General features: G+C 48.6%; 2 protein-coding genes across 3 annotated transcripts; both read left to right on the top strand.

Moving 5' to 3' along the window:
- Positions 1-67: 67 nt before the first annotated feature.
- On the top strand, positions 68-4,347 carry CPTP (ceramide-1-phosphate transfer protein). 2 transcript variants are annotated; one of them, XM_035120120.2, is made up of 3 exons: positions 68-296; positions 2,445-2,575; positions 3,401-4,347. In XM_035120120.2, the coding sequence occupies exons 1-3, from the start codon at positions 192-194 to the stop codon at positions 3,921-3,923; spliced, it is 759 nt and encodes a 252-aa protein (XP_034976011.2). In that variant the 5' UTR covers positions 68-191; the 3' UTR covers positions 3,924-4,347. The 2 variants fall into 2 exon arrangements, with proteins under 2 accessions (XP_034976011.2, XP_034976010.1); XM_035120119.2 differs by lacking the exon at positions 68-296 and adding an exon at positions 308-470.
- A 5,316-nt stretch (positions 4,348-9,663) lies between these two features.
- TAS1R3 (taste 1 receptor member 3) lies at positions 9,664-17,164 on the top strand. The gene is made up of 5 exons (XM_035120121.2): positions 9,664-9,957; positions 12,105-12,884; positions 13,874-14,077; positions 14,850-14,970; positions 16,233-17,164. The coding sequence occupies exons 1-5, from the start codon at positions 9,691-9,693 to the stop codon at positions 17,162-17,164; spliced, it is 2,304 nt and encodes a 767-aa protein (XP_034976012.2). The 5' UTR covers positions 9,664-9,690.

The raw sequence follows: 17,164 nt of genomic DNA, 5'->3' as shown, positions 1-17,164 counted from the left end.
CTTTTTTTTCTCATCTCTACGGAACGCGGGGGCTTGGGACTGGTGCGCATGCGCCTTAGCTGGACCAAGCCCGATACAGTACCTTCGTCCCTGCGCGCCTGAATGTTACGGAAACGTAGGTTCCAGAACTGGCTTCCGCGCTCCTATTGGCTGGCGCGGCTTGGGAACCCTCGCCTCCGCGGAACCGAGGGATGGCAGGCGATTGGTCAAGGAGAGGAGGTAGGCGGAGACAGGTGAGCAGGAGGCGGGCTTTCATTGGCTGCGCTGAAGTTGGAAAGAAGGAAGCGGTCGCTAAGGTAAATCAGTCTGGTTGCTGGGGAGGGGGAGAAGAGACCCTTCTAAGGGAGAGGCCCTTCCTCTTCCCATGGAGGGCTGATATGGGGCAGTGTTTTGGAAAAAGGCCGATGGGGCAGAAGAAAGAGGAACCCAGCGAACCTGCGGCTCCCAGCCTACCTGCGTCTCCCAGCCCTGTACACCTGCGATTTTATTATTTTTATCATTTTTATTCTTGTTATAGATCAGTTAAATGTTAAATTACTTCTATTGCCGGGGTTGTATCGCAAGTAACTTACACTGAAGAGCAGACCCATTCAGTTGCGTCCAGTGCTAGTCCTACTCAAGAGCAGGCCCACGGAAGTTAATGGATGCGAGGACATCCACCCGTTGAAATGAATGAATCTTACGTTAGCCAAGTCCATTCATGGGTCTACTCTGGGTAGGGCTAGCATTGGATACGTGTGTATGTGTGTATCATTTGAAATTGCTTTTTTTAAAAGGAAGAAAACTATATATCTTCTAATTGCTGATGTTTCTGTTGTGAAATCACTTCAAGGAAGCGATCTGTAAATTAAATATATGGTTTTTTAAAAATGGACTTCAAGGCTGCCTTTCAAAATAGGAACATTCTGTCAAGGCAGCATACAAAGTTTTTAAACGTAGTGAGGTGTGTCGAGGGAGGAATGATTCACCTAAAATTGTGGGACAGAGTTGTTAAAACTGTATCATTCCAAACCAGGAATCCCATCCTAAAAATTAAAACCTAAACACAACTGTAAAAATAGATGGGCAATTTAAAATAAAATAGTAATAGTATTGGGCTGTATCCAACCATACTTGAGTATATGCACTGAAACTGATGTACCTAAGTCATGTCCATTAACTTCAAAGGGTCTACTTAACTGATACTTAGAACAGTTGAGGGATAGGAGGGAAAGGTGGTTTAAAAAAAAATCAAAACCCAGAGAAGGAGGTTGCATAGTTTTGTTTGCTTACCAAGCAATACTGCTCACATCTGTTCAGAAGTAAGCCCCATTAATGTCAATGGGAGTAATGCCCAGATTAGGATTTGTTTTCAGTGAGTTGTATCCAACCTTAGTCCTGTTTAGAATAGAGCCGCTGAAATGAATAGTGAAAGTTAGGTCCATTATTGTCAATTTTTCTTATTGATAATTTTATTGTTTTACCTTTTTTGTAAACCATTTTGAGGGGTTTTTATTTTGTTTTGTTTTTTGCACAAACAGTGTAAAAACCTCATAAAATAAATTAATAGGTAATTTCAGTGAGACTACCATGAGTCAACCCAATATTTCTACACTGACTTTCAGGGCAAGCCTACCCAAGATAGTTCACACTCATAATTAAAACAACAGCTACTTCAGTATACTTTCATATCTTTCCATTTACAGGCAGTCTTAATACGTGCTACTGGCTAGCTAATGCCAGGGGGGAATTAAAACGGAGACCGCAACAGGTTAAACATGTCAGGCACCTTGTAAAACCGGGTGAAAACAAGGCATATTTAAAAGCCTGTTATGAAAGGAGTCAAGCGTATATTGCTTGAGGGGCCCACAAACAGGGGCCCTCCCAGTGAAACACGTTCCGTCCCTCTATCTCACATAATCTTGCTTATTATTTGCATACTATTTAGTCCTATTTGCTTATTGTTTGAAGATGGGCTGTGGTTCATTGGTAGAGCACCTGTTCTGCCCGCATAAGGCTTGAATCCTTGGCATTTCCAGGTAAGGCTAGGAGAGCCCCTGTAGAGCTTCTGCCGGTCGTTTACCAAGATAGCTGGACCAAATGTATAAAAAAAAGTCTGCATGATATGAAGAAAGGGAATATAGAGGAAAGCTTTTTGCCTTCTCTCAATAGCACCAGAACTTGGGGGCTGAATGTTGGAAGATTGAGGACACGCAAAAATAAATTATCTGGCTTGCTGGAAATTGCAGAAAGGGAGAGTTCTCTTGTACTCAGATCCAGCTTGAGGGCTTCTCTCTGGCTAGCCAATCTGAGAAAAGGATTCTGGGCGATGTGGGCCACTGGCCTGATCCAGCGGAGCTCTTCTTGCGTAACGATCTGACCAGGGATAAGGCAGCTCCGGTTGTTCCTGTGCTCATTTATGGTTTATCCACCAAGCAGCTGTTGACTCTTGCCGTCTGTTTCAGAGCTACACCATGGCCTACGGGGATGATGGACACAGCCTGAGGGAAGTGCTGGCCACTTTCAAGGCCTGTCTTGACGAGAATTCGGAAATCCTAGTGGACCCTTACTTAGCAGGCTGGAAAGGGCTCGTCGGGTAAGGCTGTCCACTAGTTAGGGAACCAAGCTTAGATCTCGCTCCACACCTGAGTTGGGAACCTGTGGCCACTCAGATGCCTAAAGCGCCTCTGACAGTCAGCGTAGACCACAGTTAGCTATCATGGGCCAACACGATGACTCATTATAAGGCACTTCCTTATTTTCCTTTGTTACTGACCAAGGAAAAATTGGGGTCACTGTCCCCGCTCCTGCCACCTCTCTGCAATGGCATGGCATGGCATTCAACGTTCCCTCTTCCACCCACACAGAACAGGAAAAGCGAGTGGGAGACCATCAGCAGACAGTCCTTGCCCCTGAAGAGTTGCAGGGAAGGCTGGGCTGCTTGTCAAAGCCACTGACAGAAGCGGAACTGTTGAGGCCTGCCCTCTGGCTGTAAACTGTTTCTTGTTGAGAACGGCCCGCATGGGTTTAGGTGGAAACTTCTGTCATTCATTCTGTTGGGTTGCGTCTCTAAACCAAGGGTGGGGACCCTTTTTCAACTCAACGGCCGCATCTCAGCAGTGGGAAGGGCCAGAGGCAACACCAAGTGGAGCTGCTAATGCATATTTTACCTTTCGGCAGCAGGCTAGTCTATACATGCCCTCTCTATCCTCCTTCCAGGCGTGCAAGAGCGTTAGCAGAGCTCAAGGGACACATTCCAGCTGGAGTGTGTAGGGCCAGTGAGGGGGTGTGGGCTGGGGAGAGGGCCAGACAGAGAGGCCAAGAGGGCTGCATTCAAGGTTTCCCACCCCTGCTGTCGGAAACTTCCCTGCTGAGCTTTTCTATGGCTCCTTGTAACCAAGGGTTCTGTTTTGGAAATCAGGTTTTTGAACTCCATGGGTACGATCTTCGGCTTTGTTTCGAAAGACGCGGTGGCCAAAATCCAAATCATGGAGGACTTCCGGAGCGGCCCCAATAAGGAGAGCTACAGAACCCTTCAATCCATGGTGAGCTACGAGATGGCCAACAACCTGGTAGACTTGAAGAAGTACTCCGAATGCCCCGTATCAGGCTGCCGGACGATCCTGCGCCTCCACCGGGCCCTCCATTGGCTGCAGCTCTTCCTGGAGGCAATGCGGACCAGTAGCCCAGACTGCAAGACGTCGGTGTTGTGCACAGATTCGTACAATGCCTCTCTGGCCAATTACCACCCTTGGATTATCCGCAAGGCGACCATCATTGCCTTCCACACTCTGCCCAATCGGGAAGCTTTCTTTGAGAACATGAAGGTGGGCTCCAACGAGGAGGGGGTGGAGATGCTGGGAGAAGCTTTGCCCCACATCAGGAAGATCTACGATATCACACAGGAACTGTACAGCCGGCACAAACTCCTGGACCTCCCTTAGCAGAGCGGATCCCCACAATCAAGTGTTTCTCTGAATGCCACAGGTGAAAAAGGAAGCATTGATCGTACATCTCATGCCTATCCATTTCCAGGCCAGCTTGTTGGCACCAAGATCTAGCTCTCTGCTTCTCAGCTCTCCCCTATAAATCAGGTTTCTTATTGCTGGAATCATTTGAGCCTTCAAACCATCCCTATTCTGGGTTCAAATCAGCTAGATATCCAGAGAAACAGAAGTGGTCCCAGTTCCTCTGACTGTGGTGGGGAGCCTACGGCTTTTCAGATGTTCTTGGGCTCCAACTTCCAACCACTGGGCTGGGGCTCATGGGAGTCGGAGTCCAAGAACCTGCTTGACCTACAACTCCCATCATCCCTGATGGCTGGCCATGCTGGCTGGGGCTGATGGGATTTGGAGTCCCCCCCTCCCCCCCCCAAAAAACCCTGATCTAAGAAGAGGCATTCCCCACTCTCAGGAGGCAATGAACGCCTCTTCCAAATAGAGACCATCCTCCATCTCTCCTTTGCAGTAGGGAATGCTGCTCCTTACAGTCGGGGTGAGGAACCTGCCAGCCTTCCAGATGTAGCTGGACTCCAGCTCCCATCATGCCTGACCATTTGGCTGTGCTAGCTGGGGGGGGGCTGATGGGAGCCCAGCAACATCTGGAGGGCCGAAGGCTCGCCGCCGTTTCATCACATGGTTTTTAAGGCTACAGTCTTCCCTGATGTGTATGGGAGGTAAAACTGCATAAGCAATTAATGTACTTAATCCCAGGGGGATGGATGAGGGCCTGGAAGCAGGGATCTCCCCGGCCTCTCAGCTCATTTGTGCTCCTCTGCCAATCAACCCTGGTTTTGTTTAATCAAGGTGCAACTGCATCCCCTCCACCCTTCAGATCGAATTAAGCTTTAAAGGGGAAAGGGGGACTTTTACAGTGGACTGATGTATATACCTGTTTCAATGACCATGTGACAAGGCAGGCATCCCCAAACTGCGGCCCTCCAGATGTTTTGGCCTACAACTCCCACGATCCCTAGCTAACAGGACCAGTGGTCGAGGAAGATGGGAAATATAGTCCAAAACATCTGGAGGGCCAAAGTTTGGGGATGCCTGTGACAAGGGGAAGACGTTAGGGGCAAGATTGCTCAGGATTGCCATGATACATATGCCTGAAGGTAATGCGCCCACAAACATGAAGCCCTTCAGGGCATCCCATGCAGATCCCTAGTAGCCTGTGACTCTCTCTACCCAGACTCCTCCCACTCTTGAGCATTAACAGCCTGTGGGGTTTGGGGTGGGGGCAAAGGGACACATCTGTGAGGTGCAAAAACCTTTCATCAGTCACCAGCCAGGCATGTTGCTGTGCATTTAGCTGAGGGGCAGCACTGTGTGGGTATGCAGGGACAAATAAGAATTCAAAGTGGGGAGGGAGCGGAATCTCCTTCCATACACACAGGGGAAGGCAAAGATATTGCACACTGCTACAATCCGGAAATCAACTATCTTTAGCATGCTGGAAGTGGGAACAATCTCCCTAGTGAGGGTGGGGGACCTGTGGACCCCCCAAATGTCAGTGTCTTGTGCAAGCCACCTAGAAGTTTTGTTTTGTTGTGAGTGGTATATACACAACTTCTAAATAAGTGAATGAAACATATCTGGAGAACCACCGGATCCCCACCCCCTGCTGAAACCGAACTCCTGAACCATCTTCACACCTCTTCTCTCCCTGTCATTCTCTCCCACGACAAGACTGTTCACTTAGAAAAGCTTTTTTGTTTTTTTAAAGTCACTGTGAGTTTCGAACTTGCATAAGGCTGTTGACCACGCCTTTGGCTTGAAGACAATCATACCTGTGTTTCAAACGTGGCGTTTGAACATAACGCTGTTATGTTAAGATTCCTTTCGTGTTACAAATCAGTCAGTCGTATCTGTGTTTTTAAAGTGGTGTTATTTCTGGATCACAATATGCTGTTAAGATTCCTTTCGTGTTACAAATCAGTCATGTATCTATGGTGCTCTCATGTTTCCTGCCTCGTATGATTTCTAAACTATCAATGCCTTTGGGGGCGGGATGTGGGTGCGCAATGCAAATATTTGCACTTATGGCACTGTTTACTCCATGCATGCACTGTGATTTGTCTATAGAGATATAGATATGTATTTACCTCTTATATTGCTTGGGTTCAAATAATCATCTGTCCTGTGTATTTGTGGTGGTGTCCTCAATTTCAGTCCCGATGGCCGCATAGGAATTTTTCACGATTCTGCCATGAACAAGGTGCTCGAATTATGCAGCAGAAGGCCCTTAATGAGACCCAAAAGCCTCCTCCTAAATAATAACCTCCCTGCACCCCATTAGCAAACAGTTGCTAACGGCGTTATCACCTGACACAGGTATATCAAAGCTGATGCCAGCTGCCCTGACATGAGAGGGGCCATAGATAAGCGACAGAGCATCTGCCTTGTATGCGCAAAGTCCCAGTTCAATCCCTGACATCTCCAGGTGGGGCTGGGAAGGACCCTCAGTCTGAAGGCCTGGAGAGCCACTGCTGGTCAGTGTAGACAATCCTGAGCCAGGTGGACCAGGGCTCTGGCTCCGTATAAAGGCAGTTTCCTAAATTGGGAGGGAAGGAGCAGTAAACCTCCGCACATCACCTTGCTCCCTCCCTGGAAAGGGTTGGGGAACCTTTTGAAGCTCAAGAGCCACATTCCCTTCTGGGCCACATTCCTGGACCAGGGGCAAAAGAATTAGGATAGTTTCTGCACACACACCTATTATTATTATTATTATTATTATTATTATTATTATTATTATTATCCTCCGTCCAGGCACACAAGAGGTCAAGGATGCATTCCAGCCAGGCAAATACACTTGTGGAGGATGTGAAGCAGGGCCCCTGAAGAGTGTGGCCTTGGGAGAAATCCAAGGGCCAGGTAGAGAGGCCTGGAGTGCCGCATTCAGCCTCCAGGCTTGAGGTTCCCCACCCACCCAGTGGAAAACCATAACTAATGGTTTGTTGTGAACACAGAGCTAGCTCCCTGTGAGCGAGCAAGAGCAACAAACCACACGCCTTGGTTTAGTGTTGCATCTGAACCAGGGACTGTGGTTTGTTTTACTCCCTTAGTCCTGTGGTGCAGCGCAGACCAGGCCCTGAGGCACAGGCACAGGAAGGGTCAACAGCAGGGAGAGAGAGAGCATGGGGTTCTCTATGGGTGGCATCGAGGCCCACCCCCAAACCTGGGACCAGCGCCCAACCTTTCCCCAACAGCGGTTCTGAAAGTTGTTTGATCCAAGAGTCAGAAAGGCCCAGCACCTGCTTGCAAAAAGTTCAGGAACCTCTCAAGACAACTCTGTTTGAATAATGCCCTCGTGGCAGGGAGGCCCTGATGAGGAGCTTGCAAAGGAGCCCAACTCAACAGAATGCCGCAGAAGATTTGGTTAGCACGGGTGGCTAACTATGGCTTCTTCCACACCTACACTGCTCATGCAGTGTGTGCTTTGCTAAACAAATTCTCTCAGGATGCTTCCCACCTGCTGTAAATTTTATTGAACAAAACGTTTGGCTTTCTAAGGGGTTCCCCTGCCTCGTTCGAAGTTCGGCTGTCCACACACAGACCAGTCTCAGAAACAGCTGAGAGGCATGTCTGTTTTCTTCCTGCTCAGCCTCGGTCTGGATTGGGCCTGGGCCCAGAGCTATCACTGCATGTCTTCCCAGTTTAGAAGACCCGGAGACTACATACTGGGCGGCTTGTTCCCTTTCACGGTGCTCACCTCCAACTTGACAGACCGGACCCTGCCTGACATTTACAACTGCGAGAGGTAAGGCAGCAAAAATGGCAAGGAACAGAGCAATGGTTGGGGAGGTGGCAATGCAGAAACCCCTGCCTTGTATGTGGCTGGTATGAAGAGTTACTTCCATTGCTTCACTCCCTTTTACCTCTGGCCACCCCCAGCCCCTGGAATGCGGCCCCTAGAAGGCTGCCTGCGATAGAATGCGGCCCTCGGGGCTGAAAGAATGTCAGATTAATTGTCAACGGGAAACTATGGAGAATATTTGAATGCTATACCCAATTAACCAGGCAGCTTTTTAAAGTAAAATTATTCAAAATGCAAGTGTCAGCAAGACCTTCCTGAAGACTTTCCTTTTTTAATGAGCCTTTTAAGTTGATTTCTTTCCCTGTATCGGAATCATTTTTAAGATTCTTCTTCAATGTAATAATAAAAGCAAAGACTGGGAATAGCAATCACTTTCTTAAGCTGGGAATCCCCCCTCCCCCACATTTATACATTTAGCGTTTTGCTGTTCTCTGAAACATTATTTGCATGTTTTTTAAGGGTCTTGTAAGCTGCCTTGGGAGGGCAGAGTGCCATGAAAGGTTAAAAATAAAAACAACCAAAAGTTGGCAAGGTCATTCACATGGATTGTAATACAGCACAAATTTTACAGCAGCAACAGTTCAGTCTAGGAACCAACAGTGGAACGGATTCCTGCATTGCAGGGGGGTGGACTAGAGGACCCTCGGGGTCCCTGTCAACTCTGCTGCTCTATGATCATATGTAAAACAGGACAGGAAGAAAAGGAGCAGCAATTCAGTTATGCTTAAGAGCTCTGACCAGCCTCAAACAGACTGATTCAAAATGGATGCAAATGGAAAAGCCTTCAGAGACAGCCAGTGTACAGTGTTGAATTGAATTGAATTGAATTGAATTGAATTGAATTATTGGCCAAGTATCAACCATACTTGGAGTGCTGGACTAGGACCTGGGAGACGAGAGTCATGAAGTTCGCTGGGTATGTCCCTGGGCCAGTTGTTGCCTCTCAGCCTAACTGACTTCCCTGGGTTGTTGTGGGGTTTAATTGGGGAGGGGGGGGGGTGAACCATGCACTCCACCTTGAGCTCTTTAGAAAGAAAGGTGAGGTATAAATTCAGTAAATAAATATACAGTACCTATTTAAAACCAATCAACCCCTTCCGCCTACCCATATCCATGCCCCCAACCCACATTGTTGAGGATAGGTCCCTAGTCACTCCGGAGAGAGGCATTTTAGGGGGTCACGGGTAGTGGCAGGAGGATAGAATCTTAAGAGTGGGAAGGGAACCCAAGGCTCATCTAGTCCAACCCCCGGCAGTGCAGGAATCTTAGCTAAAGCATTCATAGACAAATAGCCTCCCTTGGAGGAGAGTCCACCACAACCTCCCAAGACAGACTCTTCCACTGCCGAACAGGGAAAAGGGGGGACCAGTAACTTGCCATCCATCAGTTATCTCAAGCTAACATCCCTATTCGCCGCCTCAGCCAAAAGCAGAAGGGCACAAATTGTGCAGGGGCAGGGCCACCCCTGAAGCCCCTGGGCATGCCTTTGCGCACCTTCCGGCAATCAGGAGCCCACTCAGGGGAGCTTCTAAAGGCAAGCCAGTGTGCTCCTGATCAGGGTTCCAGCCAGCCACTTAGGCTGTCTTCCAGGGTGCTCTGTTCCACGCATTTCCCCCAGTTTTATTAAACCCCACAGCATTCCCTGCTCACTTGGTTGTTGCGCATGTGTTGGGGGAGCGGGGACAGTGCCTCCTTAGTGGTTTCCCCCCCTCCAATGAGCACTCCTCCAAGCCTCTGACACCTCTTTGCATGGGGGTGGTGCAGTTTTGGCTATGTGAGAGATCGGCACTCAACCCTGCATGTTGCCAATAGAGGGAGAGAGACCGCCACCCCCCCCCCTGTTCTGTCCTCTGTCCCCCCAGGCTTTATGCCGCCGGTCTGGTCTGGGCCCTTGGGATGAAGATTGCCATTGAGGAGATCAACAACTCCACCACACTGCTGCCGGGGATCCGTCTTGGCTATGATATCTACGACACCTGCATGGAACCGGTGGTCACCCTCCAGCCCAGCCTGCTCTTCCTGTCCAGAGCAGGCACAAACAGCATCGGGATCCTTTGCAACTACACGGACTACCAGACCCGGGTGATGGCTGTCATCGGGCCTCACGACTCAAAGCTCTCTGCGGTGACAGCCAAGCTGTTCGGCTTCTTCCTGATCCCGCAGGTAGAATAACTGTAAGAGCAAATGACACGCTTGTGAGAAGGCGCCAGTGAGGCCCACCGCAAAATGTTGCAGCGTAAAATGCACCTCTTCCGTGTTTCAGGGTTGTTTCCAAATAAGCCCTCCTCATTCATTCAATAGGTTTATTGTGCTAGCCAAAGGACATGACCGTTAGGTCAAAGCAGCGTTTCTCAAATTTGGGTGCCCAGCTGTTGTTGGACTACAACTCCCATAATTCCTAGCTAGAAGGACCTGTGGTCAGAGATGATGGGCATTATAGTCCAACCCAAATTTGAGAAACACTGCATTAAAGTTCACCCAGATACCAACATAGTAATAATATAGCGAACATCAGTAATAGAAAACAAGGAAGATCAGAAGTACCACCAGCTATCCCAACTTCAGATTAAACCTCAGAGTCCCCAGAACAATTTACAGCAATGTTCTCTAGCTCTCTCTGTCCAATCTTTCCTGCAGCCAGTGCAAAAAGAGCCACTTTACGTGTCACAAAGTTGTTAGTGGCCTGCAAAACAAACTGCACTGTTTCATCCATGGTATTCCCGCTTCCCTACATCAACAAAGGTTTCAAAATCTTGGATCCAGGTAGACCCATTGGAATTAATGAAGCTAAGTTAACCATGCGCATTTACTTGCAGTGGGTCTAACTTTGAGTAGGTCTGGCATTGGCGCAAACCCCCAGGCTGCACTTTTATACCCACTTATCTTGGAGTTGGGCTGGGAGGGAAATGTGATTCAGTTCATAGTTAAAGGGATCCACAGTTTTCAAAACAATGCTCAGACTGAAACACAGCCATCTTTTGCAATACACACTTGGGACAAATGTTGCAATGGAGTTCTCCAGTCAAGTAGTAAATGCAAAAATGCATGTACTGAGATAAAGTGTGCATAAGAATGCATATATTAGTGAAAATAACATACAATAATACATTCTGATAGGGGAACTGGCTTTGCAAAAAAACTGTGTATGAGGCAAAAATGCATCCAAAGATACCTAGATTAGGACAAATGCAAAATAAAATGCTTATGGGTCTTCATGAGCATTTTTAAAAAAATCAAATGGATGTGGAAATGTGGAGAACAGGAATTAAGCTTGGGTGTGGGGAAGAAAAACTGAAATTAACATGATTCACTTGTCCCTACTTGGGGTGAGACATAATGAACTCAAGTGGAGCTTACTTCTGAGTACACATGGATAACATTGCATTGGCAGTCAACTCAACTGTGCCTCCCCCTTCCCTTCTTTGGGAGTCCCACAACATCTGGGGAGGGGAGGGCACAGGTTCCTAACCCTGGGCCCACATGAATCCAAACCTGCAAGTATTAACGCCATGACAGGAGCCATACTCATTCATACATCAGCTGAAGAGAGAGGTAAGCCTGGCAAGCTTGAGAGATAGGGTCTTTTCTCCGTTGGCTCCAACACTGTGAAACTCCCTGTCCAGAGGTATCTGCTTAGCTCGCTCCTTGATATGGTTTCAGCAGGCTCTACAAGGCCTAGGGGACTTACTTTTTGTTGGAATGGCCAACTGGTGGAACTGGATTAGAACAGCCTTCCCCAGACTGGGGCCCTCCAGGTATTTTGGACTGCAGCTCCCATGATGTAATGATTTTGTTGATAAAAAGAGTAATAAGAAGTTTCACCAGTATTCTGTGTACAAAAGCACATAGTTTCAGTTATGCACTTTTTTAGACATTACTTTGGTCCATATAAACACTCTACCCTTCTAAATATACCTAAGCCAAATCCTCCCTCACCATTTATCCAATGACAAATAACAACACAAACCTTCTGAACATTCCCACCCCAATTGATGGGAATTGCAGCCCCGAATATCTTGAGGGCACCAGTTTGGCTGAGTCCAGATTACATGACGGGAAATGTGTTAGTGCTGCTATTGTATTGCACCCAACCAACTTCTGCTTTAGAGCAGACCCATTGGAATTAATGGATCTCAGTTTGTCATGTCCATTAACTTCAATGGGTCAGGACAAATGTATTGCTTGACATTCAATGTGATTTTTAAATTGATTTTATATGCTGTAAGCAGCCATGGGGAGATGGTCTCTTTGGAATGGCGGCTTGCAAAGTCACCAAATAAATTAAACATTGGTACGATTGTGGCCTTCAGGTCAGCTATGGAGCCACCATGGAGACCCTGAACAATGAGGAGCTGTATCCCTCTTTCTTGCGGACTGTGCCCAGTGACAAGAGCCAGCTGGAAGCCATGGTCCAGCTCCTGCAGGCTTTCAAGTGGAATTGGATCGCGGTCATTGGCAGTGACGATGAATATGGCCGTGGAGGCCTCAGCCTCTTGTCAACCATGGTGGCCAGCAAAGAGATCTGCATCGCCTTCGAGGGGCTGATCCCAGCCGACGTGTCCAACCCGAGCCTCCAAGTGAAGCTGAGGCAGACGATCCAGTCGATCAACGAGAGCAAAGTCAACGTCATCGTCCTCTTCGCCAGCGACCGGCCTGTCCGGGCTTTCTTCAAGCTGTGCTTGGAACTGGAGCTGAGCCAGAAGGTGTGGTTGGCCACGGAAGCCTGGGTGATGTCCGATGTGGTCACCTCTGTGGACAAGATCCAAGCCGTCGGGACAGTCATCGGCTTCGTCATAAAGGGGGGGACAATCCCCGGCTTCGAGGAGTACGTCTACAGACTTTTAGAGCTGACCCAAGAGGACAGCTTCTGCAATGCATCCCAGGAGGAAGTGGACAAGATGGGTTCGGATGTCCTGGGACCGCAATGCCTGCAATGCAACTACGTCTCTCGCCGAAACATCACCGCAGTGCTCAAGCACCGGCAGACGTATGCTGTCTACACCGCAGTGTACAGTGTGGCTCACGCACTCCATAACTTGTTGTGCTCCCAGAGAGGGATGTGTCATAAGGGTAACATCAAATCTTGGCAGGTAGGTGAGAGGCAGCCAGCTGCCCGTCGACTGATAAATACAATGAGGCCTGGTGACCTGTTTTTGCCCACGTGGTATGAAATTGTTATTATTTATTATACTTTTTAGTAACACAAAGCAACTTAGCAATAAATAGCACGTGCATTAACACCAGCTTATAACCAATCAGAGGACAACCTCAAACACATTCATATTTTCAAAAGCCAGTATTAAAACATCCCACCCTCTGAAGGAGGCCACGGATAGTTAAAAGTCAAAGGCCTGGAAAAAACCAAATGTTTCTGCCTGGTGCATAAAGATATGAGATTATGGTACCAGGCGAGCCTCCCTGGGGGGAGCATTCCACAAGCGGGGAGCCACCACTGAAAAGGCCCGTTCTCATGCTGCCACCCTCCAGACCTCCTGTGCACGAGGGCACATGGAGAAGGACGCCATACGGTGATCACAGAATCAGATTGGTTCATACGGGGAGATGCGGTCCTTGAGGTATTGAGGTCCTGAGCCTTTCAAGGCTTTATAGGTCAAAACCAGCACCTTGAATTGGCAGCCAGAAACTGATTGGCAGTCAGTACAGTTGGGCCATGATTGGTGTTATATGCTCAAACTGTCTTGCTCCGGTGAGCAACCTGACTGCCAAATTCTGCACCAACCTTTGGACCAAACAGGGAATGGGTTTGCTTAATTAGGCCCAAAGGCCAGAGGTCCCCCAACCTGCCCTAAAATCTTCCTAGCAATGGGATAATGCCCTCAAGCACACCCAAGAACAGCAGGAAAGCTTAAGAGCCACAGGACAGGCTGAGTGGCACATACAGCTTTGTCCTGCCACATTTTGCCACCTGATATGGCTGCCTTGCTTTGGCGAGGGCCAGCCTTGCAGAGAAGTGGTTAGTGCAGGCAAGGGGACATGGGATTAGGGGTCCAAGGGCCGGGGGGGGACACACGGGAGTTAGCACAGGATCCACCTACAGCCACCTTTCCCTTCCATCCAGCTGCTGGACAAACTGAAAGACCTCCGTTTCAACATCTCCAACCAGTTGCTTCACTTTGAAGAGTACCGCAGCATCAACCTCGGCTACGAGGTTATTGGCTGGAGGTGGCAGGACAGTAGGATTGAGCACATCAGCCTCGGGAACTTCAACACAAAACTGAACATCAATACATCCTTGGTCCAGTTTCACACAGAGGATGGAAAGGTAAAGAGAGAGAGAGAGAATGAATGAGAATGCAACAAAGGAATACAGCAAAGTGAGTGATCTCTTTGCTTCCTTCCCACCCACAAATGTCCTCACACTAATTATCTGCCTGACGTCTTCTATTTGTTTCTCAAAGTTATATCCCGCCATTCCTCCAAGGCAACAAGCTAGATATGCTAAGGCAGTGTGCCCAACATGTATTTAAAACACGATCCCCACTCCCCCAATAATTCTGGAAATGGTAGCTTACCTCTCAGCACCCATAACAAACTCAGCTACTCCGCTACAAACCATAACTAATGACAGTTCCCAGGATTCTTGTTTGGTGTGTGTGTGTGTGTGTGATTTGCATTCATGGTGTGTGTGCAGGCCAGATACAATTAATTTGTCCAGACACAGGAACACAGGAAGCTGTCCTATACTGAGTCAGAAAAGTTCAGTATTTGCCTGCACTGACTGGCAGTGACAGCTCAGTCGGTAGAGCATAAGACTTAAGCTTAAGATTGTGGGTTCGAACCCCAGATTGGATTAAAGATTCATGTGTTGTGGAGAGTTGGACCAGATGATTCTTGGGATCCCATCCAATCCCTCTGGATTCTATGATCCAGGATTTCTACTACTGAGCTATGGCCTTTCCCCCAGGAAGGGGGAGCAGGAAGACGGAGGGGAGAAGGAATGGCATAAGGAGCTTGCAGAGAACAAGGGCGAAGAAGATAGCTTTGCAGGAGGTAGACATTCAATGCTAACACTGGTTGCTCCCCCTTCTGCTTAGGCACCCATCTCTGAGTGCCTTACGACATGTCAGCCTGGGCAGATCCGTCGAATGAAGGGGTTCCACCTCTGCTGCTATGACTGCATTGACTGCGAGAGGGGCACTTACTGCAGTTCTCCAGGTGAGAAGGTTTGGGGCCTTGCGGTGACTACCCTGTGTCACACTCAGAGATCGCAGAGAATTCTGACAGATATATGAGCAGCAATTGCTGGTGTTCATTTACCCGTCCCGTATCCAGAATGGAAATCAATCCAGCAGATTCTATTGGTATTTGCTTGTTGTTTTCGGTCTGCAAACGGTACGTAATTGGCAATGCCTCCTTTGCATTGAAATGAATGGTGTGGAACAACATAATTCATTGTGTAATCAATTATGACATCCATTGGTTAAGTAAAATTCTGCCACAGCAGACAGGGATACGAGACACAATCATTTGTGTTGCAAGCAGAACTGCAGCAGAACAGAAACAGCCTTGCATGTGATGTGAATGGGTTGGAAGAGAAATTGATTCCTTCTTTACATCCCTAGCTAGAGTCACTGTATACAGGGACAGCAGCTCTTGGTGAGACGAGATGGGGGGGGGGGACAGCTCAGCTTATTCCTGATCTGTTCCACATTCCACATTTGTTCATTCCTGAGTCAGCTCCACCCCACTTCTGCATTAATCTGCTCAAGTTTCAGTAAAAATAAGGTTGTATTAAATACTTATCTTTCTCACAAAACCCACTGCTACTAGTCAAAATAGACGCTTTTCGTGAAACCAAAAACTTGACTCCAGTTAAAATTTCACTCCCCACCTGGATAAAATGGTTTCACCACCATAGGAAGCTGCCACATACAGATCTAGACCATTGGATCCATCTAATGCTGTACTATCTACACTGACTGGCAGCAGCTGCCCAGGGTTTTAGACAAGGGACCTTTCCCAGGGCTATGTGGAGATGTCAAGGCTTGAACCTGGGACCATCTGCATGCAAAGCCGGTGCTCTACCACTGAGTTACAACCCTCCTCTTAAAATATAGGTACAGAGAAAGCTGTATCAGACCATTGGCTCTTTTAGCTCGGTCTACCCTGACTGGAAGCAGCACTCCAGGGTTTCAAGCAGGAGTCTCACCCAGCTCTACCTAGTTACAGGTAGGTAGCCGTGTTGGTCTGATGTAGTCGAAACAAAAAATAAAAAAAATCCTTCCAGTAGCACCTTAGAGACCAACTAAGTTTGCCATAGGTATGAGCTTTCGTGTGCATGCACACTTCTTCAGATACCAGAGAGGCTGCAAATGCAATCTGGAAGCTGTTGCATGAAAAGCAGGTGTCCTGGCCCTTCCCCAGAAGGACACCCCCTTGCTTGTAAAATGTACAGCTGCCTCCCTGCTTTTTTACAGAGGACTCAACCTGCACCGCCTGCCCCAAGGAACAGTGGTCCCCTAGACGCAGCACACGATGCTACGACCGCAGCGAAAAGTATTTGTTCTGGTCCGAGCCTCTGGCCATCATCTTGGTAGCCTTGCTGATATTGGCAGTGACTCTCACCTGCCTCTCGGGGTCCCTGTTTCTGAGGAACCTCCACACCCCCGTGGTGCAGGCCGCTGGGGGAGCCATGTGCCTCGTGGGCCTCCTCTGCCTGGCCCTGATGTGCCTCAGCTGCGGCCTCTACATCGGCAAGCCCAGCCCGACCATCTGCCTGATGCAGCAGCCGTCCTTCGCCTTGTGCCTCAACCCTTGCTTCTCCACCATCACGGCCAAGGCCCTCCAAATCATGCTGGTGAATGACTTTGCAAGCAGCCGCCGCGGTTTCCTGCACAACCTGATCCAGAGGCAGCCGTGGGCCATCGTGGCATTGTGCTTTCTGGGTGAAAGCGCCCTCTGCTTTGGGTACATCTATGGCAACCCGCCCACTCTGGGCAAGAACTACAAACTCTTGCCCACCCAAGTCCTCATCCAGTGCAGGATAAAGTCCTGGGCGGGCTTCACCATTGTGCACGGGAACAACAGCCTCCTGGCCTTCACCTCGTTCCTCTGCACCTTCATGGTGCAGACGTCTCCCAAGAAGTACAACATCGCCCGCAGCATCACCTTCGCCATGCTCGCTTACTTCATCGCCTTGATCTTCTTCATCCCCACCTACGCCACCGTGGGGCTAGAGTACCAGCCCGCCGTGCAGGTGAGTGCCATGCTCATGTGCGCTATAGGGCTGCTCATGGCTTATTACCTCCCCAAGTGCTACATCCTGCATTTCAAGCCGGACTGGAACACGGTGGACTATTTTCAAGATTATGCCAAAGAGGCGACGCGGGAAAACAACCCCCAAAATTAG

This window comes from Zootoca vivipara, chromosome 6 (assembly GCF_963506605.1).
Source record: "Zootoca vivipara chromosome 6, rZooViv1.1, whole genome shotgun sequence".
Classification (NCBI taxonomy): domain Eukaryota; kingdom Metazoa; phylum Chordata; class Lepidosauria; order Squamata; family Lacertidae; genus Zootoca; species Zootoca vivipara.
This window is presented reverse-complemented; position numbering and strand designations above follow the sequence as displayed.

Coding starts and splice junctions, on each gene's coding strand:
- CPTP (XM_035120120.2), top strand. CDS start 192: ATGGCAGGCGATTGGTCAAGGAGAGGAGGTAGGCGGAGACAGGTGAGC. Junction 297..2,444: donor AGAAGGAAGCGGTCGCTAAG/GTAAATCAGTCT, acceptor CGTCTGTTTCAG/AGCTACACCATGGCCTACGG. Junction 2,576..3,400: donor GGCTGGAAAGGGCTCGTCGG/GTAAGGCTGTCC, acceptor TTTGGAAATCAG/GTTTTTGAACTCCATGGGTA.
- TAS1R3 (XM_035120121.2), top strand. CDS start 9,691: ATGAAGATTGCCATTGAGGAGATCAACAACTCCACCACACTGCTGCCG. Junction 12,885..13,873: donor GTAACATCAAATCTTGGCAG/GTAGGTGAGAGG, acceptor CCTTCCATCCAG/CTGCTGGACAAACTGAAAGA. Junction 14,971..16,232: donor CACTTACTGCAGTTCTCCAG/GTGAGAAGGTTT, acceptor GCTTTTTTACAG/AGGACTCAACCTGCACCGCC.